Here is a 26,797-nt window from a genome sequence, read left to right on the forward strand (position 1 = left end):
GGTTTTTAAAGGGAGGCCAGCAAACATGCACTGCTAAATACGGTTTAAGTTGAGCAGTGCTCCTTAAAAGATAAAAGCAGGTTTTGTAGATCACAGCAATCTGGTTTTGAAATGAGAATGTGGAGTCCATTGTGACCCAATTATCAATAACCACAGATGAAAACAGAATGAAATGGCCATTAATGACAATGCGTGCAACAACATATCTGGCAGGGAGTATCCACTGAAATAACTACCATTTAAGTGCAGATAGTTCATTCCCTTTCTTTTGTCATCCCAGCATTCAACTGGCCCAGGTCAGAGCCAAACCAACATTAGGAGAGGTCCCAAAAAAATATGCATATCATCAGCATAACAGTGGAAGGATTTGTATTTCTGATGAAAAGTTTTACTTTTTGGGGGTAATAAGTAGATCAAAAATGGCAGTTAGTACCAACTTTTGTGAAACTGCAGGACAAACAACACAGGATTTAGTTTTATGATTCCCAATAACAGCATCCAGTTAGATAACTTATAAACCGCGACAGACGGTTCTAAAGACTTCCAAGGTCTCTCAGCGGCATTCAGGTCAAGAAAAATAATGAGACTGCACAACCCTGAGTCTGCTGCCAAGCAAAGATCATGGACATCTCTGATCAAGGCTGTCTCGGTACTATGGGCAGCTCAGAAGACAGACTAAAAAAAAGACTTCATATAAATCATTAGCAGCCAAGACAGACTGCAACTGCAAGGCAACAGCCTCTTTGGGAACTTTGGGAGGAAAAACGTGGTGAGGGATGATATGGTAATTAAACAGCCCTGCAGGTTAAAGGTTCAGCTTTTCCCAGTGTATATTATGACAACAGGTGTAAAGGAAGCAGGAACTTTGCCAGAAGAAAGTAGAAGATGGCATTACATTTAAAACATAATTTTCTCTCTACTCAAAGCGTTTTACATAATCAATTAGGAGTCACTTCAGCCAACAACAATGTGCAGCATCCATCTGGATGATGCAATGGCAGCAATTTTTGCACCAGTATGCTCACCACACATTAACCATTAGATGGTGATGTGATGTGAGAGAGAGCTAGCCAGTTAAGGACAAGGAGCCAGAATGACAAAGCTGTAGTGGGCAATTTAGCCTGTGCATCAGGATACACCCTGCCGTTTACAAAGGAGGCCCAGGGATCTTTTATGACCACAGAGAGTCAGGGTCTCAGTTTTATGTCTCATCCAAAGGATGGCGACATTTTTACAGCCCAGTGTCCCAATCACTGCACTGCAGAATTAGGATCCACATTCAGACCACAGGGTAAGTGCCCCTGCTGGCTTCACCTACAACTCTTCTAGCCGCAACCCAAGCTTTTCACTAGATGGTCTCTCATCCAAGTACTGGCCGGGCCCAAACATGTGGTATGGCTACTTGCACCAAAGAAATGCTGGTTATGGTGATCGGTAGCAGACAAACTGCATCCAAACAGGTTTGTAACAAAACAAATCCATGGGGCTAGAACAGGAGCTCGTGCCAGAAAACATGTTTGCTAAGTCAGACTCAGAGACCACAGAGAACAGAATCAGCGGAGAAGCTTGGATTGTAACAGGTCAGGCAGAAATTAAGACAGGAGAGTAAAGTTAGCCTCAGTGACAATGACAAGCTTTAGCTGTGCCTTAATATTTCTAATCTCATAATAAAAGTGCTGGAGAAATTGTTCATAAATGTCATCAGATGGGATCAGGGAATTGGAATAAATTGGCGTGATCAAGTGGCCAATTATGGAAAACAAATGCTTGGAGTCATTATTATTAGCATTTCTAAGCAGAGAGTAATATTTATTCCTGGCCTCTCTAAGTGCTCAACAATATGATTGCTGATGTTCCTTGAAAGCTTGATGATCAGCGGTTAAACCCGATTTTCTCCACCTACGCTCAAGCCGATAGCCCAGTCTTTTTAGAGATTTAAGCTGATCAGTGCTATCACAGTGAAGAATGGCATACGGTGCCCTCCATAATGTTTGGGACAAAGGCACATTTTTTGCTTGATTTCACCCTCTTCTCCAAAATTTAAAATTACAAATCAAACAATTCAGATGTGATTAAAGTGCACACTTCAGACTTTCATTTAAGAGCATTTGCATACATTTCAGTCATGCTGTGTAGATTGACAGGGATATACATACCACCCCAATTTCAGGGAACCATAATGTTTGGGACAATTGACGTCACAGGTGTTTGTAATTCCTTAGGTTTGTTTCATTGCTACATAATATGCTTTGGCTTGCAGAAAAGAATTAAAATTCTACTTGGTGCTTTTATACGTGTGTCCTGAACGTCTGTCTGTTGGGTTTCACGGGGCAACAGCATCCCCTAGCGTACACACTGTGTATAGTTTTCTTTCTGTATATTGGTAAGGGTGTCATTGATTAGGCTCCAGCATTCTGACGAACCTACCCTGGATAAGTAAGTTAAGAAAATGGGAAGAATGTTGTTCATTATAGAAAATGAGTATATGAAGTAAGGTTTGCTTTGTTGATTAAATCCTCCATTCACAGTTGCTCTAGTATATCTATAAATAGAAATAAATGACAAGAAAACGGCAATTGTATAAGTCTGCATTAAGATGAAATCACATCTGTGGAGAAGAGGCAGAAATCAAGGGAAAAATGTGTCTGTGTACCAAACATTATGGAGGGCACTGCACAAATAGAGCCAAAGGCGGCTTTGGAACAATGCTATTATTATTCAGTCTTTTGCTTGGGGGTTATTTGGGGGGTTTGAAGTTGTTGATGACTGCAGTTCCATTTCGGTAGAAAGGGCTGACATCATATCTTTGTTGACGGGCTTCTAGTTTCCAGGCACCTTGACAGGCCTTAAATATCTTCACTTCTGCCATGTGCCACTGTAGCATATTCAGTGGGCTATTTGTGTGTTCTATTGACCACTGTGATGTGTGTATTAGCCACCCTTAGCACATTCTGCCTTCTTCCAATTAGACTGAGATGGTGCACTTGTCCCAGTCACAACTATATTTCTAACAGCTACCTGAAAAGATGTTGTCTGCTTCTGTAGTTTAAAAAAAAACCCAAAAAACTGCATGTATGCTAAACCTAAAAAAGACCATGTTCACAAATCACACTATCACATAGTAATTTTTCAAACCTCTGGTTCCATTCCCCCACTCAACCAGAAACCAAAGCAAATTCAAAATATTTATAGCCCACTGGAGCGGCATCATACACAAGGAAAAAGTCACCGCTACGGTGCCAGGTTTCAAACAGGCATAAGAAATCAATTTTGTTTGTGCTGAATGATAAAATCATTTCCCAGTAGTGATTTGTTTGTCACCAACTGAATACTAAACATGGCAAATCTGAAACTTCAATGCTGTTGTGGATGACCACAGGATTAAGTCTGCCTGTTTCTACAGAGCATGCATGCCTCGACTGAATACAATATAATACAGAAGTGATGAGACAATTGTTCAGTAAATGGAAATTCCAACCCCAGATCCTCAGTGTGTATAATTCCGCTTCAGGATGCCAAGTTCATGAAGTAGCTCAGACATGACCATAGGGATCTGCAGTTAATGGCTTGCCAGTCAGAAAAAATAAGCCAAGAGGCAGCACATAGTAGCATGACAAGTGAATCAGTCCACATGTATAGGACGAGAAAGAAAATAAAGCCTCACCCTTGCTGTGCTATAACAGCAACATTTTTTCTGCTTAACTAAACAGGGGTTACAGAGCCGAGATGCCGCATGGCCCCCACATCAGGTCAACAGCTTCAAGGAAAAGATGGCAGACACAAACTATCAGGTCACCACAGTGGGCTGTGGACAGCAAAGAGTAAAAAATTAAGGAACAGTGCCAGACCTCCATGCTTTGTCTAGGCCACTGCAGATTGAAAGGGGACAACGTGATCACATATTGCAGAGACAGGCAACTATTCTCCTCCAAACCAAGTTATTATCCAGAGAGAGAAAATCTGATTTCAAACAAAAACAGGAAAAAATGAAGGGTTCTCAATCTTAAAAATCAAGTCTATTAAAATGTCTCACTAGCAGCAGTAATAGGTTACTAATTTTGAATGAAAACCTGCAGCCATTTTCATGTTCTGAATTTGACAGCCCTGTGTGTGCCTGAATGAGTCACTTTATCTGCCGGGACCCATATCGTAGAACATAAGCATCTTAAGTTACCTTCTGAACATGTAAAGCACCTTGTGACACAGTACACTTCAGAAAGGCAATATTGAAATTGAAAGCTTTCTTTGCCCAAAGACCACATATTTATTGCCATTGCATGTTTTGGGTTCCAGTCCTGGAGTGTCATCATTTTACTGCTAAGGTGAGGATTTCATTCATGCATTGACAACTTCAGCCTAATAGGACAACAATATAAGTTCACAAAAAGGCAAGGAGACCATCAAATATAAAGTGCTCGGGAAAACAGAAAAAAAATGACCCACTGGAATAGCATCTATTAAGAGAGGTAAGTGACCAAAGGCATATGGTGCCCTGTCTGTAGTTTCAAAAAGGAGGGCCTCTGTGACCTGAGATTTTGTCGATCCACTTCTAACCTGAGTGTTCAACTCTATGACAGTGCATGATAGTTGATTTTTCGGGGACATTTTTTGCTTAGACAGTTACAAAGATGGAACAGGTGCGGATAGGAGGTCTATTGCTATATTTGAAGCAGGGACTTTTTAGTTAATATACCATTTTGTATTGTCAAGTCATTATCTAATCTGCTTAAACCAGACCAGGGTTGTGGAGGGTGCTGGAACCTATCCCAGCTAGCAGAGGGCGCAAGGCAGGAAAAAATCCTGGAGAGGGCATCAGTCCATGTTAGGGTGAACACACACCCTCCCCCACAAGCAAACACACATTAAGGCCAATTTAGTTGGGCCAATTCACCTCTGGACTGTGGGAGGAAAACGGAGCACCTGGATGAAACCTACACAGACATGGGGAGAACATACAAAGTCCACTCAGGGATGACCTGTGATGCGAACCCTGGTCTCCTTTACTGCAGGGCAGCAGTGCTACCCCTGTGCCACCTACATTTTAAATTGTTCCCGGATTATTTCAGCATTAATAAACCATTTTGCTACTTATAAACAGGTGTGATATTTGTTCCTGGTGCAGTAATTCTATTGACTGCTTTATTTGTGCATTTCATTTACAATATATGAGATTTATTCCCAGGAAAAAATAGTTTTTCTTTCTGACTGTGGATAAATTTAAAGGCATCAACATACTACACATCATGGCCTTAGTCTGATATACTCCCCATCGCATATGCTACACACAACTTACCTGTGGCAACAGAATTCCAAGCAGGAGCCCCGCCATAATGTTGTAGTTGTCCAAAAACCAGATGAGGACAGCATCAGTACATCCCCGCACATAGATAACATCAATGAGTTGAAGGCGCTGCAGGAAAAAAAAAATCAATCTGTATATAATTTTAAATAGCTACTTTTCTAATAGCACATCACATAGAAGCTCCTGTTTGAAAGAAGGCACATGCCTCTAACACCTAATGACTACAGACCAGTGGCACTTATGTCTCACATCATGAAGACCTTTGAAAGGCTAGTAGACTACCTGGACCCACTGCAGTTTGTCCATTACAATTATCTATCTGTTCCACGAGACTTACTCCCACCTGGACAAAGCTGGCAGCACTGTGACAATGATGTGTTGTGATTTTTCCAGTGCCTTCAGTACCATCCAGTCATCCCTGTTAAGGGGTAAACTTAGAGCCATGCAGGTGGACGAGCTTGTGCTGTCCTGATAATGGACTATCTTTTGGGCAGATCACAGTTTGTGAGACTTAAGAACTTTGGAGAGGAACTCAAGGAACAGTCCTTTCTACTTTTTTCTTCACTTCGTACACCTGAGACTATAAATATAACAGCAGGTCATGTCACTTGCAGAAATTCTCAGATGATTCTGCACTTAGGGGGTTTACTGATAAGGGGGATGAGACAGAGGAGGGGAGTCAGGAGGAGAACTTTTGTTTCTTGGTGCAAAGAGAAATGTCTGCAGCTTAACATCAGCAAAACCAAGGAACTGGTTATTGACTTCTGCTGCACTATAGGGCCTCTGTGTCGAGTCACTATTGGAGAAGTGGAGGCAGAGGAGGTCCACTCCTACATGTACTTGAGTGTTCACATTAATGACAGGTTGAACTGGTCTCGGAACACAAAGGAACTATAAAAGAAAAGGCAGAGCAGACTCTTCTTCCTTAGGAAACTTCACTCTTTTAGTGTGGGAAGTGACATCCTTCACATCTTCTATAACTCTGTGATGGCCAACACACCTGTAGCATGCTGGGTCGGTAACATCAGTTCAAGAGAGGTCCACCTAATCAACAAGCTAATGAAAAGAGCAGACTCAGTTAGGGGACATACTCTGGACCCTTGGAGGTCTTAGCAAAGGAGAGAATGAAAACAAAACTGAGTGCCATTATGAATAATGCTGCACATCATCTCTCTGATGCACTAACACTGAGGACTTTGAGCTAATGAATCATTCAGCAAAAATGTGTCAAGAGACGCTATGGGGGCCCCTTTAAACCAGCAGTAATAAACCTGTATAGCACCTTGCTGGGATTATCAAGTTAGACGTTTTCTTTTTTTTTTTTTTTTTTCTTGCTTTTTATTCATTCTGGTGTGTGTTCAGACCACAGTTTGTGTGTATTTATTTATTTATCTATCTATCTGTCTACTTGTTTATATATTTATTTATTTAAATAGCTTATGCAAAAAGCCAAATCTCCCCTGGGACAAATAAAATTCTATCTATATAGAAGCACTTATTTGACAACACAAGTTCAGACACAACTTGGTTATACCCACAATGAGCCAGGAGAATCACTGGATATCAAAATGTGGCAAAAATCAGTGCAGATAAGCTTAGCTATCCTTATCCACCCCTGCACTTAGCAAGTGGAGAGAACAAATGCCCAGTTTAAATAAGGCAGAGATTCTAGGTTGGGCATACAAAAACCCAGACTTTTCTTATTAAATACAAGGCAAGGCAAACAGTATGCATATGTGATGTTGGGGTTCTTCATATCAGAGCTTATATAAAGCACTTCTGTATCTAACTGTTCATCACACCAAGCAGTACATGTTCCAGCCTTAAATACTCCTGTAGAGAGCAGGTGGACACAGCAGACAACACAGGCAGAGGGTGCTTCACAGTTGGTAAATATAAGGCAAACAGTGTGCATAAATAATATTAGGTTCCTTCAGATCTGAAATTGTATATAAGGAATGGGCTATATGTGACTATGTGCATGAGTGGGCCCTGTGATGGCCTATTGTTCTATCCAGGGCTGTACCCTGCCTTGAGCATGACGGTGCCCAGATAGGCTTTGGACCCCTGCCGCCTAGAAATTAGTTAAATGTGTTTGAGAATAAAATGTTACGGTATATACTGTACTTGTACTTTGAGCTATTAAATACAGAAGACATTCCATGTGAACTTACTGGGTTTCTTCATAGCTGGCCTTAAGTACTCCTGCTTTTCACAGGTGGAATCATCAGATGGTACATGAGAAAGCTCATGGGGTTCTACAAAAGTGAGTTTATATTGTACACACTTGTATTTACCAACTATACACATAGGTGTCATTTTGCTTGACTTCGCACTTTTATTGACTAACTAAAAAGATTACAATATGCAAGCTTTTGAGACAACTCAGGCCCCTTCTTCAGGGAAGATGTTTTTATATATAGACACTAGAACAGATACAGCATTGGGAAAACCTTTAAGTGAGACATCTTAGATGTAAAAAATTAATTGACCTCTCCAGTCTAAGATCCATTTAGCAAGAGAGAAAAACAAAGTATAGACAAGATGTTTTGATAAGATTTTTTTCCATTTTTTCCATACAATGTGGATCTGAAGACAGACGGTCTGGGTCAGTCCAAGAAATGCAAACAATCCTCATATCTGGCAATGAAACTCTTGTCTCCATTTAAACCAGTGGTCTCAAACTCTGGTCTTGGTGGACTGCAGGTTTTCATTCTAACCCTTTTCTTAATTGGCGACCCATTTTGCTACTAATTAATACCTTTCCTTTAATTTTAATAGACTTGTTTTTTTTAGAATAGTTCCCCTGAATTTCTTCATCGTTCCTCTGAATTGCTTCATTTCTTTCCTTAAATGTCACTCAAACATAAATGAAATGTGAAGTGAGTGAGCCAACAAAAGACCAACTAACTCAGGGCCTCAAACTCCAACCAATTTCATTCTAACCAGTTGCTGAGTCTTGTTGTTAATTAAACTCGTTCTTTAATTCCATGGCTTAATGTTACTCTCTTTGTGCAATAGCAGACATTTTGATTTTCTCTCTTCTAAGAGCACTGCTAAAATGTTTTAGGGACCTGAGTAGATCAGCATTCCTGAGACCTTCATCTCATCTCTTAATGTTTATTTTCAGATATTGTATGGTGGACAGAGTTTGCTGGTCATCTTTTGGCTCATTTGTATCTCATTACTGTTTCACTGTTAATTAAGGAAAAATAATTAAGGGGTCTGAATCTTCAAAAGCAAGTCAATTACAATTAATTCAAAAGAAGTTAATTAACAGCAAATCCAGGTCACTAATTAAAAAAACAGTTAAATGGAAAACTTGCAGCCACTGCGGCCATCCAGGACCTGATTTTAGGACCACTAATTTAAACCATATCGTAATGTGTTAAATTTTAGCATGAGTTTAAACTTCCCCTTTTCTCTTTTGCTGTGTTCTGAAGTTTGCCACAAGTACTGTGACTTTAAAGTCCCTCTCACAGTGTTCATGGCTGTTGAAGTGAGCTGCTACAGGAACATCTCTGTTGCCTTGATTAATGTAGAGCCTGTGTAAATAAATTCTTTGGCGGAGGCTATGCATGGTATACACACTATACAATTACACACAGTAAACTAAGTGCCTAAAAGGTGGCTGTTGTTCTCCATATCAGGATTTATGTAAATCTGAATTTAGGTTGAAAGTGAGTTCAACTTCTCTGATAACATTGTACCATCAATGTAGTTTACAAATTGTTTGGTGCCGGTCTGAGATATCTATGGGTGCTGCAATTTGTTCCTGAAGTTTATGTATTTATTTATTTTTGCTTTGACTGGACCACGTGTCTGCCTGGAGGGTTGTCAACCAGGATCTTGAGCGGTTTTGTCGTGTGGCGAGTGTGGTACTGTGGTGTACCTGTGCATGCTCCCCAACCTGACCTGATGTTTAATATGCTTTCATAACATAGTTCTGAAGTTTGTTAGTCTGGAAAGCTTTGTGACGGATGTCCCATTTCAGGATAGACCAAAACAAAAACATAAATGGACTAACTTGTTCCATAAAAATGATGGCGGCTTTTGCGGAGAATTCATCCTCCAATATAGGATCACCTGATTGGTGGAATTTCCTTCTCATCCTTCACATTGGTTAATAATGTACCCCAGCAGACCAATAAAAGTTTCTGCTTTCTGGATGGGCTATCAACAATGAAGTGAAACTTCAACAATGCACAAGAACATTTTTGGAGTGGTAATAATAGTTTTGGCCAAAAACAAACATGTAAAGTATCGATTTTGACATAGAAACAAACACCTTCAAACTGGACTTGCAAAAAAAGAATGGCAAGGAATAGGATTTAGACTATGTATAGGGGAGCAGGTGATAAACTCTTCAAGAGGTACACATTCTTTAGAGGTTAGGGTTAAAATGGAGTACAGCAACAATTACACCCAGCCGACAATGCCTGCGAATTTAGATGGGGATCTTTATAAAGACACGGTTTAAAATGTTAAAACTGTGCATCATACTTTAAGGTCTCTTACCTCTTTATCCAGTGTTTTGTATCCACACATTGTGTTGACAACTGTGCTGTTCTGGAAAGAAAAAAAAAAAAAATTCTGGTCAGTGTCACTTGCAACAGCACAACTAAAAACTGAAGTGTCGCAGACTGAAATACAATAAGACAAGGTGAAGACAAGGTGGGGCTCTTCATATTCCCATTATTTACTACTTTGGATTCAAAACATGTCAGAATATGATAGCTGTTGGATAAAACAGATAACTCTGGTTAACTTCAGAGAGGTCTATTGTAATTTAAGAGATGGGCCAAATAAATAAATAAATAAACAAATGTGATTAATAATAAAGCAGGGGAGAAATACATTGCTCAACACAAGCAGATCCTATCAGACTCCCATCGCAGGGAAAGACGAGTGAAACAAAAACAATGATTAAAAAAAAAAAAAAAAACACCCAGAGTCTCCATGAGAGTAACAGAGAGAAAGCAGCAAATTGAGGAATGAAGCCTGCTTTCTTTCCTGAATAGGAATTTAATTTGCTTTGTGGCAGCTGCAGTGAAAAGTAAATGATTGATGATGAACATTTTTCATTAATTACACTGAAAAGCTGGGCTTGGTCTACTTTACATCTCTCCAAAACAAGCTAACCAATGTGTAACATAAAATTTACAAGAATATATCTAAATATTTCAACCAGACAATTTCATTTTAGGCAGTGGTCTGTTAAAAAGCAAATAGGGATACGCAATATAATGGCTAATGCATATTCAGTAAGTTACCTGGGTAATTTGTAGATGGCACTTACCATGAAACATACTATATAATCACAAGTTTCCTGTGTTTAGATCCCCACCATTAACTGCCTCGTGATCTCAAGTGTGAGTCCTTTGGCTGGTCAGTGTGTTCACACTGCCGGAATACAGACACAGCAGCATTCCATCTTATGCAGATGTTGTCAAATTGTGTGATCTGTGCTATATAAAACCATAAGGCTTCCAAATAAAACCATGACACAAACTCCCCATTGTTATGTGCACTCTCAGGTACACAATGGTTATTGTGAGAGCTAAAGTAGCCAGAGAGGATTCTGAAACAAGAACACACGTCTGGGGGCAACACACTAAAAAGTGTCTAGTGAAGAGTGGTGAAATCCTGCGCTACAAATGCTACACCCCGAGGGGTTCTTCCTAAAACACCTGCCCCCAATTCCTCTAGTCCATGCATTTTACACTAATGTAGGAGTTTCAGGGATAGAACAAATGATAGTGAATGTATGATAATTCTGAGAGAAAATAAAAAGCTAAATATTGTGGTTATCAATTCAGGATCTCAGTACCACAAGGTAATTAAAGCTTAATTATTAATTTACATGGTAGAAAGTTCTGCAACAGTGGAGACAAACAGACAGGCGCACACTACGTAGACCACTGCAGCTACTGGTCTCCACACATTTGAGACTTGCCTCTGTCTGCTACGATATCTGTCATTTTAACTACTGCATCACTATATGACATAAAAACAAATACAGTTTAGATAAGCATTGTGATCTATGGATATACACCGTGTTCAAATGCCGTGGCTATTTTGTCATAACATGTTTGCATTTCCAATCAGACAGCGATCTTACATTTCTTTAGTTACTTGTTTGGATGTGTAGTCAGAAGGTGGATGCTGTGCAGCCTTCTCCTTGACTTTACTGGTGCCGTTGATTCAGGTGTTTTTAGTACTGAATTCTGCATCTCCTGTGGCTCTTTGTTATCCGCTGTCTTAACAGCAACCCTTTTGATGGAGTGTGACACACCGTTTACTTCAAATGTATATTTTGCAGTTCATATTTTCATGAATATATATGTCAAATCTTTCGAGCTTACATCAACTCCTACACTACCATTGTAATGATGCACAACCGAGGGCACACACAACACCTGTCACAATATATCATGTTTACCCTTCATCCATTGATGCAGTCAAATGGCAGCGTATAATCTGATATTACCAAAAGGTCTCTTGCATCAGATTATATTTATTTTTAACATAGGTTATGTAAATTTTTAAATTCAGGCAATGTGCTCTCTGCACACATGACACACTTGTACCCACCAACTTTTAAGCAAATGCAGTTTGTTGCATGTTGTGAGCATTTGACTGGAAGACTAGCCATGTAGATTATGTAACACTAGTCCGGCATCGGTCACCATTGGCTCTTGTTCTTTCTGAAACATTATGTCTGTTCTTCATTAAAACAGGATATAAAAAATATTTTCTCTCTCATCAAAACAAACTACATAGAGTAAATAAAATGTCAAAAAAAATGTTTTGGCAGAGTACTCCTTTACCTATAGGAAGGTGCTACATGAAGATGGTTTCCTTGCACTTGTCTTAAATACATTATAAACGGGGGGCAGCACGGTGGTGCAGTGGTAGCACTGCTGCCTCGCAGTTAGGAAACCTAGGTTCACTTCCCCGTGTCTGCGTGGGTTTCCTCCGGGTGCTCGGTTTCCTCCCACAGTCCAAAGACATGCAGGTTAGGTGCATTGGCGATCCCAAATTGTCCCTAGTGTGTGCTTGGTGTGTGGATGTGTGTGTGTGTTTGCCCTGTGGTGGGCTGGTGCCCTGCCCGGGGTTTGTTCCTGCCTTGCGCCCTGTGTTGGCTGGGATTGGCTCCAGCAGACCCCCGTGACCCAGTGTTAGGATATAGCGGGTTGGAAAATGACTGGCTGACTGACAGACATTATAAATGATGCCAGAGATGCATCACAAGGGGTCTTGAAAAGAGATGGCCTTGAGCCAAAGGGTACAATAGGAAAACTAAACCTAAATTTTTGAAAATCCAGTAAAGTTAATCTAATAACAGATCACAGATTCACAGTGCCAATGCCTGGACACTGACTGCACCATATATGATAAGCACATTGCCCTCACTTGGACACAAACTAAAAAGACAGACTTGTTATCCCAAAGTGTTTCTGTGAAGATGTCGCTGTGTGAGCTCCTGGGTCTGTCAGTGAAGGTATGGCAGCCATAAGTCACACATGAAGGCTGTCCCTTATCTATTTTAAGATGTCACCCACAAATGTTGAAATTTATTAAGTCCAATTGAAATCTGGGAACAGAAGGAAGTTTAATGCGGTGGCCCAGCAAAACTCAAACAGGAAATATTTCCATGATGAGCTTGGCGTGGGCAGTAGTGACTATCAAGAAGACTTGAATGGCAAAACTCAGTATTTTGGAAATCTGGTATGGTCCTACCCAGAGAGGAATGGGCCCAGTACTAGCCGAATCTGCTTTTCACTCAAACGTGAGCTAAACTGATGATTCTGAGGCAACTGGTGGGGTGATTATGGTACTCCAGAAGCTACAGTACCTTCTCCTTCCAAGGTGATTAGCCATAATATTCAGTCATCCAATTTGCTTCATTCTTTTTGGAAGATGGCAAGGGAGATGCTTTCCCCTTTAAAGGTACCTGTGGCTTTGAGTAAATATGAGAATAAAAAGTACTGGTGACTATTCTGCTAGGGCAACTCTATAGAAAAGCAATGACAGGGTATCAGGTATGCGATAAGTCAGCTACAATGGTGGTTACCACAGGAAGTGTGGTTAAGTCTACTAAAATGCACTCCCCATGTGCGTTCGTTTTTTTTGGAATTCTGATTTGATAACAATCTCCCAAGCTCCACCCACTGTCTTAATACGACCATTATTTACAGCATCTTCTAATCAAAATTTGTATTGTCTGTTGCTTTGTCGTGTAATGCTGCTGGCTTTGTAAAGTACTTAATGATGACACATATTGCTTGACTGAACAAGCTACATGTTCAAATGACACTTGCTCTGCGGCTTGCCGAAGTGCTAAACGTCTCCAATTAATTCAGTGATGAGATCGAGGCAGCCATAGCTGTCAAGGCTTGGGCCGGCGAATTAGAAAGCGATGATTTTCTTGCTGTGCCTGTGTAAATAACCACATAAAAAGGAGGCTGACTTTATTGGAACTTGACAACACATTTTAACCTTGGCCACATCTCACTGTTACCTGCGTACTTTGGCCAAAGGAGAAAAGCTGCATGCCATCCCATCCCACCCCCCCTCCCCTGGGGCATGAGGTGACAGGGAAATTACACAAGACACAAAAGACCCCCTTTTCCACCTTGCTGCCTTTGCCTGTCGCTGGTTATCCGCTGTTCCATGCAGAAGATTAATACTGAAAAGCGTGAAGCGTGAAATTCTATTTTAGCACTCGAACAGCACTTGCTGCTGCAAGCCAACACTTTGAGTGTCATAATGGAAAATTGCATGGCTACATAAGAAAATATTATTCTGCAAGTGAGACACTCTGCATTATCACAACCTGTCATGCTTCCTCTTAATAGAGGATGTCCTCTCAATGGCTCGCACAGTGCTGTCCTTCACACTGACTTGTTGACAGCCACCTCTGATACTGGACACTTCAAGCAGAATAAGCAGTTTCCACGCAGTGCAGCATGGCTGCTAGAACCAGATACAGAGACAGTGGGGCATCTTGGTGATCTTTGGGCATGGAGAGAGAAAGAAGGAGAGGTTTAAGACATTTAAGACCTTTAAACTGACTAAAATGGCCAGTCCAAAAACAGTTTTATTCACTATGGACACGCAGGACAGTGCAAACAGGGTCTATGTGGTGGGTTCAGCGCTGAAAACTTGCAAGCAACACAATTTCTACCCTTTGACAGCCACCTAATGTAGGCCAACAATGCAGAGCAAGTATAGTGTGACAAAAACAGACAGTGAGCCAACAGCAGGGTTTTGATGAGGAATATATGTCTGAGGGGTAGGTCTGGAAGGTCTGCAATTGTGATGGAAGGTCCTAGAACTGAAGTAAAATAAAAGTATGGTTGTATTCATCTCATGTTATTTGAACTTGGGTTGTAACTGCTGGGGCGGATTTTGGCCCCAACTACTTTAAAACTGCATCAGAAAAAGGTAGGGTGGTTAATAAAGCTTTTATGCATTCTGTAGGTATATGCACTCAGGGTCTGTAGGTGACACTTTGACACTAACTAATCTGCACAAGTGTTACTGATATAGAGCAATCATATTCTAAAAAATGTAGTGCATCCAACATACAACTATCACTATACAGTTGTGAGATTCAAACTTTGAACCTGTCACAATATTTTCTCTATGTTTACTTGTAGAATATATAGTTAACCAGGTAGCGGATTAATTTACTGCATCAATTTTGATCAAAACCCAGTAGGTTTACAGTTGACCGTATGGAGAAAGACATGCAAGTTATGATTATTACAATAGCTGTATTAAGTCAAAAGAATGTCACAATGGCACAGTGCATTTAGGTACAATCTCATAAGTACTCAAATTGTCTTTCTTCATTATTTACACATTTTTGTACTCAACTTGCTACACTCAAGCACAGTTTGGCACAGAATTCCTTATTGTCATCAATTTCTTGACATGCTTCTGTTATATTGTGAATCATATCATCTACATCTTTTGACCCCCAAAGAAGAAGTCATCTTTTGACCCCAAAAGAAGAAGTCCACTAGGATGAGGTCTGGTGATTGTGGTGACTATTCCACTGGCCCCCATTGACCTGTCCACCTGTAGGATAATTGTTCATTAAGAAACTCATACACTGTTATGACATAGTGTGAAGGAACTCTGGGTTGTTGATAGAAGAAGTCATCATGCTGTCTCTGTAATTGTGGTAAAACAGTGCCCCTCAGCATACTAAGATACAGGCCTTGTGTAACAGTTGTATGGAAAAAAACAGGTCCATGTATCCCTTTAAACAAAAGACCTGCTCAAACTGTAATCCCTGGCTGATTTGTACTCACAACTGTAAACCTACTTTATTTTATGTGAGGTTAAATCACAAAGTAAAGGCAATCTGAAAAATTTGTAGTAACCATAACATGTTTGTGATGACTTATGGGTAGTTTGAACATGCACAGAGCAGCGCTCTGCCTTTGGTTTAGTTGAAGACAAGGTCAAATGAACATGGATGCTCCACTGCGGGATTGTAACATTGTTGAACAGTGTGCCGTAGTAAGATTTTTTTGGGCAGAGGGAGTGAACCCTGCTAAAATTCACTGACAAAAGCTACAGTGGCTAAGACTGGAGAGACTATGCATACAACAACTGTTGCCCTGGTGCTCCGCCAGTCACAGTTTTATGGTAGAGTGGCAAAAAAAAACAAAAAAAAACGCACATAACATCTCAGCTGGAGTTTGCCAGAAGGCACACGGCAGACTCTGAAGTCAGCTTAAAAAAGGCTGCGAGTCTGAAGAGTTTAACATTGAACACTTTAACCATCAGACTAAACAGCATGTTGTATTGCACATTATCAAAATACAGCATTTCCACCATGAAGATTTGAGCTTTTTTGACCACCACATTGGTTGCCAGGGTTAGCATTAGCATAAGCTCACCTTCCACACCATCCACACAATGAAGCAACAGGCAGTAAACATTAGAACACTTGAGATGAGAACAGGCCATTCAGCCCAACAAAGCTCGCCAGTCCTATCACTTATTTCTTCCAAAAAAACATCAAATCGAGGTTTGAAAGTCCCTAAAGTCTTACTGTCTACCACACTACTTGGTAGCATATTCCAAGTGTCTATCGTTCTTTGTGTAAAGAAAAACTTCCTAATGTTTGTGCGGAATTTACCCTTAAGTTTCCAACTGTGTCTACGTGTTCTTGATAAACTCAGAAACTATGCTTCTCTGCAGAAGGCTTGCGAGGGTAAAAAGAAAGTAGCAAAATACGGAGTAAATCCTGAAGGAAAACTTGATGTGATCTGCAAGAAACCTGCATCTTGGGTGAATATTTATTTTTCAGCAAGACAACAATCCCAAACATAAAGCCAAAGCATTACACAGGAATGGCTCAACGAATTACAACATTAATATTCTGGAGTGACCGAATCAGAGTCTAAATCTCAATCTGATGGGAGAACTTGTGGCCAAACTTGAAAAAATTCTGTTGACTCACGATCCACATGCAGCCTGATAGAGCTGAGCAGTTTAGCAAAGAAGAATCAGGAGAAATGGCAGAGTGAAGACGTGCAAAGCTGACAGGGACCTAAGCAAACAGACTCAAGGCTGTCATGGCTGTCAAAGGGTCAACTACTAAATACCGACTTGAAGAGGGCAAATACTTAAATGTGATAAATCACTTTGTGCTTCATCTTTGTAATAAATGTGGGTCACTTTGCAGGGAACTGTTCGCACATTAAAGAGTCTTATGCTGTTGATAAGTGTCAGTGCTTAAAACCACTGTGATTCAATGTGGTATAACAATAAAATGTGAAAACTTCCAAGGGGGGGTGAATACTTTTTATAGGCACTATATATAAATATACATGCACGCACGCACAACACTCCAGAGCGTATGCAAGTAAACTAATCAAAAGATAACAAAGGTAAAACCAAAAAGGAAGCACTTCAGACCATAGAGGCACCAGCTGCTCCCACTGAGCGCTCTAGTTTGAATGTCTGACTCAAAGCAGCAAGAAAATAGGGGTTCAAAGAGGAGGGTTCAAGCTGTGAGTCCCAATTTAAACATTTCCCATCTGAAACTAGCTAATCCCAGTTTTTTTCAGCTTATTAGCAACTCAGTAGAATCTCTCGTGTCAATTTTTGCTGATAACACTGCAATGAAATTTGGTAATGACGGGAATCATCATGAGTAATTAAAAGAAATGCATTATCCCACATTGGGAATACTACTGTCATTAAAGCACAAATGTTCACCTTAATAAAAAAGCAAGTGTCTGGGTGTCTGTTCGGTTGCTGGGTCTTTCATTCCAACAGATGGTGAATCACAGACAGATATTTGTAGTAATAAAATGCATTGAATAGGTCATTCCAACAGGTGGCACATCACAAACATTAACACTTGTTTTACAAATCCCATATGAAATGGCACATAATAGACACATATGCACTGCAAACATTAAGGATGGGGTCCATGTTTATTACTTAGATTTCATCCGGTTATGGGCAAGCAGCACAGCTAGTATAATAAATAACAAAAAAACCCTTACAGTCTATAAGTTATTAAAGATTTCCTGACACTCACTGGAAAATAGCTTATAATGCTTCTTGGTTTTATTTCCTCAAATGCTCCTTATCAAGAGTCCAGACTTGGAGGCACTTAGCATAGTCCAGACACGAGGTAGAAAGTGGACAGCTTCTTAGAAAGCAGTGCATGGATGAGCTAACTGCCAAAGCAGAAGGGTTACATGATGGATTTGTGAGCACAGAGGCCCAGCATTTGAAACCTAGTTTAGTGCTGTGACATTTGGTGTTGACATGGCATATGGATTTGATGAATAACGGCAGAGTGCTCCAAACTGACATAAATATTTAACGGGGCAGTGTACGGAAGATACTCTATTGAGTAGGCATTCTTCAAGTCTTCAGTTTACATGATGTGTAGGTGAACATCCATCCATTTTCCAACCCGCTGAATCCGAACACAGGGTCACGGGGGTCTGCTGGAACCAATCCCAGCCAACACAGGGCACAAAGCAGGAACCAATCCCGGACAGGGTACCAACCCACCAAACATCAAATAGGAAATGAGCCCCTAAAGTACTGAGGGAGTCAGCAGCCACACACATGCACTTCAGAAGAGTTCATCCACCTGAAGCTAAGCATGGTCAGGTCTGGCCAGTACTTACATGGGAGACCAGCCAGGAAAAGCTTGGGTTGCTGCTGGAAGAGGTGTTGGTGAGGCCAGCTGGGGGCACTTACCCTGTGGTCTGAATGTGGATCACAGTGCCCAAGTGCAGTGACAGGGACACTGTGCTGTAAAAACTGGCACCATCTTTCAGATGAGATGTAAAACCAAAGTCCTGTCTCTCTATAGTCATAAAAGATCCCTAGGCATCCTTCATAAAGAGTAGAGTGTATCCCAATGTCCTGGCTAAATTGTCCACCATGGTCTAGTCATTCTGACTCCTAATCATCCCCTTTTCTTATTGACTGTCTCTCACCACTTCACCACCTAACAGCTAATGTGTGATGAGCATACTGGTTAAAAAATGGCTGCAGTCATAATCCAGGTGGATGCTACACATTAGTGGTGGTTGAAGTGGCTCCCTACTCACTAAAAGGCATTTTAAGTAGTGAGATAAAGCGCTATAAAAAGTAAAGAATTATTATTTAAGACCTCCATTAGTGCTCCAATATTGGCTGAACACTGAAATCTTACTCTGGTAATATGGAATATACACAATAAATTAGCAATGCAGAATACTATCAGCAAGGATACACCAATCTTAAAATAGACAAATCACATCACACACTGATGAGCAAATCTGCAAACAAAAACTACACCACCTTGTACTTCTGACCAGCACCAGGCAGAACAGCCCCTTTTCATGACATGTGCACACTTTCACGCTACAGTAAGTGTAAAAGATGGTGTTCCCACTGAATGTGGACACACAGGCAGATTTGTGCACAGACGTAGGGCCCTAGCTTCAAATTAAAAAAAAATACTAAAAAATGACCTGCTGTTTATATATATTTTATATGGACTAGTAACTGAGCAGTCTGTACTTACTGCGATTGTGAAAGAAAATTTCAAGATTTCAGCTTTACAGAGTCTCACATAATTGTTGTGCAGATGTCTGCTGACAATGTGCAAAGATGGTGGAAAAGTAATTTCTGACCGAGAAATTCCAGGTCACCATGTGGTGGGGCTCAGGACCACAAGGGATATTTTTCTCGGAGTGAAATTGGCAGTTTGCTCTTAAGTACACCATGTTGTTCAAAAGACTCATTGACCCTTTTCATAACTTGAAACATGCTGTAAAAATCAATCAGAAAGTGAAAAATGGAACAAGACCAGAGAAAGAGAACATGAGAGAGGCCATTACCGGTATGAAATGTAACCGGTGAAAGGTCTTTCAGCACACAACTAGTAAAAGTCCAATATGACTTCCATTCCTTTAACTCAGTGGTTCTGCCAGCTTTTATATGAATCCTCACTCCTAGAAATTTGCACCCCCTACCAAAGTAATATTACATTTGAATTTTTGAACCACATACAGTACTAGATGAACAATCCATCCATCCATCCATCCATTATCCAACCCGCTATATCCTAACACAGGGTCATGGGGGTCTGCTGAAGCCAATCCCAGCCAACACAGGGCACAGGGCAGGAAAAAACCCTGGGCAGAGTGCCAGCCCACCGCAGGGCACGCACACACAAACACACACCAAGCACACACTAGGGGCGATTTAGAATCGCCAATCCACCTAACCAGCATGTCTTTGGACTGTAGGAGAAAACCGGAGCACCCGGAGGAAACCCACGCAGACATGCGGAGAACATGCAAACTCCACACAGGGAGGACCTGGGAAGCGAACCCAGGTCTCCTTACTGCGAGGCAGCAGCGCTACCACTGATGAACAAATTGAACTGGAAAAAAAAAAAAAAAAGCTTTTTAACTCTGTGCATAAAATGAAAATATAAACTGAGCAATTTACCTTTATAAATCTCAATAACCTTATAAATGTGTCCCCTTAGATACTCGACTAAGGATCTGGGAGTTCGTATATCTACGTGTATGTGTATGCCATGAGAAAATGACACATGATCAACGATTGAGGGGTTTGGAAGATTGGAAACCCCAAATTAAGCAATGGGTGCCGGCGTGCCGCTAAGAAATGAAACACAGTCAGTCAATGAGCTTTGTCCCCCAATAACACCTGTAGTGCAGTTCAAAAACAGATGCAACACACAGTTCAAATTGCTGCACTACTGCCAGGACCACCAGCAGGAGAGATGGGCTGAGTGTAAACAGTAGGTGTTACATCCAATTCAATCTCCCTCGTCTCTACAGGGCAAAAATGTTAATCAAATCTTAAAATAAGCTACATTTCACAATTGGCACTTGCACAGAAATCAATACTAGATGTTGCCCTTCTCTATGGATCACTGCAAGGTCCAAATTCCATTCTCTTAAAACAATTCATTTCTGCGGCTCCTTCACATGTGACAACTGTGTGTGCAATGCTTGATTCTTTTCATGTCATAGAACAGGAACACAAACTAATAAATTTATCCATCCATCCATCCATTTTCCAACCCGCTGAACCTGAACACAGGGTCACGGGGGTCTGCTGGAGCCAATCCCAGCCAACACAGGGCACAAGGCAGGAACCAATCCCAGGCAGGGTGCCAACCCACCGCAGACTAATAAATTTACATTTACTTATTTGGCCAACACCTTTATCCAGAGTGACTTACAACATCTGAGACACAACTGGTTGCATTTCTTTTCTTTTTTCCAATTGGAGCACAGGCAGGTGAATTGACTTGCTCAGGGTCATACAAGTGCCAGTAGCAAAGCCTTAACCACTACACCACGTGACCTACAAATGACAGCACACTGCTAGACACTGACTGCACCACAAAAAAGTCTGACTATGTACCTCACTCAATTTGGCAAATGTGACACAACCTTCCTCTTTTGAAATGCCATCTCACACTCCCTGGGGAACCCCTGATTTAAAACCGACAAACTTCTGTCAAGTTCAGCACCTTTAGCTCTGCACTGCATAATATTAAGATTTGACTTAAGTCAAAATAAAATGGGTTATGTACAGAGCTTGTTACTTTTTTGTCTGTTACCATCGAGCGCAAGACTGATAAGAAACAAGCACTGCATAACAAGAATTAAAATGTTAATTCATTCTTATAATTACACCTCAAGTATTATGAATGATTAGTTAGTGCACGGCAGCACGGTGGTGCAGTGGTAGCGCTGCACCTGGTCCAACCACATTGGATCCTTGATGAAGAAGGCATAAACAACATGTTTACCATCGCAGACGTCTCAGGGATTTCAGAAACTACAGAACTTTTATATATCCACAATTGAATCCATTCTGGGGCGGCACAGTGGGTAGCGCTGCTGCTTCGCAGTTAGGAGACCTGGGTTCGCTTCCCGGGTCCTCCCTGCATGGAGTTTGCATGTTCTCCCCGTGTCTGCGTGGGTTTCCTCCGGGTGCTCCGGTTTTCCCCCACAGTCCAAAGACATGCAGGTTAGGTGGATTGGCGATTCTAAATTGGCCCTAGTGTGTGCTTGGTGTGTGGGTGTGTTTGTGTGAGTCCTGCGGTGGGTTGGCACCCTGCCCAGGATTGGTTCCTGCCTTGTGCCCTGTGTTGGCTGGGATTGGCTCCAGCAGACCCCCGTGACCCTGTGTTTGGATTCAGCGGGTTGGAAACTGGATGGATGGATGGTTAGTTAGTGCACAATTAATAAAAAAAATTACATTAGCTGCATATTTTAACAGCAGTACAATTAACATTTAAATGTTTTAAAAGAAGTAAATACATGAATACTTAAATTTAAGCAGCGCTTCAGCTGCCAATATCAGTTAATTGTTTCAATGTGCAAGAATTTTAAGGATAATTGCTATATTTCCATAGACAATGAAGCTGTATCAAAACACTAAGCATCTATAAAAATATTGCATATAATATGAAAATACTGCAGTGCCCATGCTGTTTCTAAAACTTCTGATCCACCGCAGGGGCTGCAGGCTAAGCAGAGAAGTCCAGACCTCCCTCTCCCTAGCCTCCTCCTCCAGCTCCTCTGGGAGGACCTCGAGGCATTCCCAGGACAGCCAGGAGATATAATCCCTCCAGCGTGTCCGGAGTCTGCCCCGTGGCCTTCTCTTCAGTGGGACAAGCCCGGAACACACCCCCAGGGAGGCGTCCAGGGGGCATCCTTACCAGATGCCCAAACCATGTCAACTGACTTGTCTCAATGCGGAGGAGCAGCGACTCTACTTCGAGTATCTCCCAGATAACTGAACTCCTCACCCTATCATTAAGGGAAAGTCCCGACACCGTGCGGAGAAAACTCATTTTGGCCGCTTGTATCCGCGATCTTGCTCTTTCGGTCACTACCCAAAGCTCGTGGCCATAGGTGAAGGTAGGAACATAGATCGACTGGTAAATCGACAGCCTCGCCTTTTGGCTCAGCTCTCTCTTCACTACGACGGACCGTTGCAGAGCCCGCATTACTGCGGATGCCGCACCGATCCGTCTGTCGACCTCCCGCTCCATTCTTCCCTCACTTGTGAACAAGACCCCGAGATACTTGAACTCCTCCACTGAGGTAGTAATGTGTTCCCAACCCGGAGAGAGCATTCCACCCTTTTCTGGCAGAGAACCATGGCCTCGGATTTAGACGTGCTGACTCTCATCCCCACTGCTTCACACTCGGCTGCGAACCACTCTATTGAGAACTGGAGATCACTGTCCGTTGAAGCCAACAGAACCACGTCATCTGCAAATAGCAGAGACGAGATTCTGAGGTCACCGAACCAGGCCCCCTCCGCTCCATGGGTGCGCTTAGAAATTCTGTCCATAAAACGGCAGCCCTGGCGGAGTCCAACATCAACAGGAAACGAGTTTGACTTATTACCGGCAATGCGGACCACGCACCTGCACCTCTTGTACAGGGACTGAATGGCTCGTAATAACGAGCCTTGTACCCCGTACTTTCGGAGCACACCCCACAGGATGCTATGAGGGACACGGTCGAATGCCTTCTCCAAATCCACAAAACACATGTGGACTGGTTGGGCAAACTCCCATGCCCCCTCCAGGATCTTAGCCAGGGTGTAGAGCTGGTCCAGTGTTTCATGGCCGGGACGGAATCCGCATTGTTCTTCTTGAATCCGAGATTCGACCATCGACCGAATTCTCTTCTCTGGCACCCCTGAATAGACCTTACCAGGGAGGCTGAGGAGTGTGATCCCCCTATAGTTGCAGCACATCCTCCGGTCACCCTTCTTAAAAAGAAAGACCACCACCCCAGTTTACCAATCCAGAGGCACTGCCCCCGATGTCCATGTGATGTTGCAGAGACGTGTCAACCAGGATAGCCCCACAACATCTAGAGCCTTGAGGAACCCAGGGTGAACCTCGTCCACCCCAGGGGCCCCGCCACCTCGGAGCTTTTTAACTATCTTGGCGAAATAGAAATAGATTAATGTAATGTTAATGAAGATAGAATTTTAATTGTTTATTGTATTGAGTTTTCTGATATAAACAGTACGGGGAGCTCTGATTCTGACTGTTCTTTGATGATTGATGTACAAACTAATTTCATTGTTAAATTACGGAAAAATTGTGTACAATACATTTGAAATCTAGTCATATTATTACATTATGATGTCCTTATTGTCTTACTTTTTTGTAGAACAATAGGGCACCAACTAGGTCTATGGATAGGGCCCCGTGACCTGTAAATCTTCCACTGTGCAGACAGCCACACCGATCAATGCCTCATCACGTCAGCCCCTACACCCTCCTGCTGGCCACTGGGAGCTGAAGTATTCTCAGCGGCACTGCCATTATATGTTGAACAATGATAAAATGGCAACACCACTCTCTAAGAGAGCCTAACAAGACCAATTAATTTATTTCCCCATTTTCACAGGCCCCAAAACAAATAATATGAACTGGGAACAATATGTGGCTAGCCCTTCACTAGTCCCATCATGAATGCTGTCAGTACTACAGAATCACCGATCCACTCGCAGTCACCCTCTTCATGATGATGCTCCACGCCGACAAACACACTAATTATACTTCTAAGAAATTCTGTTGAATCCTCTTGCACTCCCCCTATGTACTGGTGGTCTGTTGCCCCTCAAGTGTCTCCATCTCCACCCAGCCTGGAAAGCTTTCTGTACTTCATTACAATGTTTTCTCACACTCTCTGAAATAGGCACAGAGTAATTTAAAAAGCCACAAACAGGTTTTTATTTACTTATTATTTATTTCCAAGAACCACCTCCAAACAAGATACTGATTTTCAAGCTTTCAAGGGGTCCACATGAATAACTGGACCCCCTGTATTTAACATCTTGGTTTGTTCTCCACTGCAAAACTATGAGATGGTGATCACTATGAAAGGCAATATAAACAGTTCAGAAGTCAACAAATTCAAGTTATATGAACTCTTTCAATATTAAGGCAACCTTTAAAAAAGACTTGTGGGAACAGGGCTGCACACACAGGCTCTCAGCGTTCATTTAACACTTGTGATTTTTTTCTGTATCATTGTTTGCAAATGCTGACCTAAAGGCTAAGATTTTTCTTCATAAAAGACACACATGGTGACAGTTTACATGCTACACAGATGCTCTCATGCGATCTTGGGAGTCACTAAAGGCAGGAATAAGATTCTTTATAATGACACAATAACAGATGATGGTTATCCAACAACTAGAAATGATTCTTTATGAAAAAATATCTGGAAGTTGTAGTGGATCACCACTGTCCACAGTGCTGTTAAACAACATCCACAATCAAGTGAAATGAAGCATATCTGAGTGGAGCTTGTGTGTTCATAACTCAAGGAGGTCCACAGAGAAGGTCAGAAGTCAAACTGTGGAGAACGAGGCTTTAACCTTTGTGAATGCCATAATGGAGGGACTGGCATCCTCACGGAGATAGATGGCAATTCCACAATAGAAGGATGTGGATGGACAATTATCCTGTCTGGGTTGGTTGTTCAAAAATTACCTGACCAGGAGGCCAACTAGAAGGACAGATGGAGGCTTCCTGGAACCATATAATCCCCCTAAACATAGGGTGCCTCTATCCTTCAGGTGGAACACCCATTTATACACCCATGGGGTATATTGGGAACTGTTATCCTGATGGGCAGCCCCACTGTCGTACTTGGGTCCTGCCAGTGGGAGCTGTAGGGAAGCACAACCACTATTTTGGGGGGCTTCTGCCTGGCCATACTGTGGCAATGGCAAAAATTAAGCCGTCTGCTTCGTATCAGGGAGTCAGAGTCACGGGGGAGGAGGAGGAGACGAAGGGGCTATTCTGAGTATACAGTAATATGGTGCTGGACTGACTTTAACCCTCTGGAGGAGATATTGTAAAGTGATCAGTTTTTTTTATATAACTTTGAATCTCATTTGTGTCTGGTGTATGGGGGTCAGGGGTACCCCCTAGTGGGCATACCTTTTAAGATGAGAAAAGGTGATAAAAGTGTTCAAAACGGATATATGGGGTATTTGCAAGTTGTTATGTAGAATGCAATTCAATCAAATGTTAGGAAATCACATAGAACAGTAGATAAATGGAACAAGACACCAAGCAGTATCATCAAGAGTAGAACTTGAGTACCCTTAGACTTCTAAGAACACAGAATGACAAGCTGCAGAGGTACCTCAAAATAAGTGAGTTTTACATTTTCCATGAATTAGATTTCTAATCTAAACTCTGATTTATAAGATAATCTGAATAACTGGATTGGATGAAATGAAACCTTTTCATGAATCAGAATTCAATAATTCTTCTTTACAAAGGCAAATAAATCTTTAAAGCCATTAAGCAGTGATCATGCCAACTAACGGTTTCCAATTCCTTACTTATTAATTCATTTAACTTTATTTTCAGATGAGGGATGTAATGCCACCTTCCCAATCTGGAATCTTCCCAGTTTTCCTGCTCCTCCTGCACAATTCCCTGTACATCTCATACTAACCGAGATATCTAATCCCTCCATTGTGTCCTGGCTCTGACTGTACCCAGACAGTACACACCCATGGGGCACCCTAACGACACGTGCAAGCTACCTCATCTGGATCCTGTTAACTGTTCCACACTGTTGAGTTCACCTGAGAACAGAAAAAAAAAAACCCAAAACAAAGAAATATATGAATTGGGAATACTAAGTGGCTAACCTTACACCATTCACAACCCAAATGTTGCTGTCAGGGACACAGAATCAGCAATCGCAATCATCCACAAAGATACAGATAAATGCTGATTAGATTTCTAAGAAATTCTCCTCACGGGAATTCTCCTGCACTCCCCCTTTCTTACTGGTGGGCTGTTGCCACTCAAGCATCTATCTCCAACCGGCCTGCAAAGAGCTTCCTGTAATTCACGACAATATTTTCTCCTAAATTCAGTAATGGGCACCGAGTCCAGAATCTCTT

At 41.6% G+C, this 26,797-nt stretch overlaps 1 protein-coding gene across 1 annotated transcript in view; it reads right to left on the reverse strand.

Annotated features, from left to right (window-relative positions):
- The window catches only part of tspan15 (tetraspanin 15), a 296,584-nt gene that overhangs the window by 41,955 nt on the left and 227,832 nt on the right, over positions 1-26,797 (reverse strand). Inside the window, exons 6-7 of the mRNA XM_028795964.2 lie at positions 9,821-9,871; positions 5,294-5,410 (exon numbers count right to left, since the gene is read on the reverse strand). Of these exons, the coding sequence (XP_028651797.1) occupies positions 5,294-5,410; positions 9,821-9,871 (168 nt within the window). The remainder of the gene's footprint in view (positions 1-5,293; positions 5,411-9,820; positions 9,872-26,797) is intronic.

This window comes from Erpetoichthys calabaricus, chromosome 2 (assembly GCF_900747795.2).
Source record: "Erpetoichthys calabaricus chromosome 2, fErpCal1.3, whole genome shotgun sequence".
In the NCBI taxonomy this organism is placed as follows: Eukaryota; Metazoa; Chordata; class Cladistia; order Polypteriformes; family Polypteridae; genus Erpetoichthys; species Erpetoichthys calabaricus.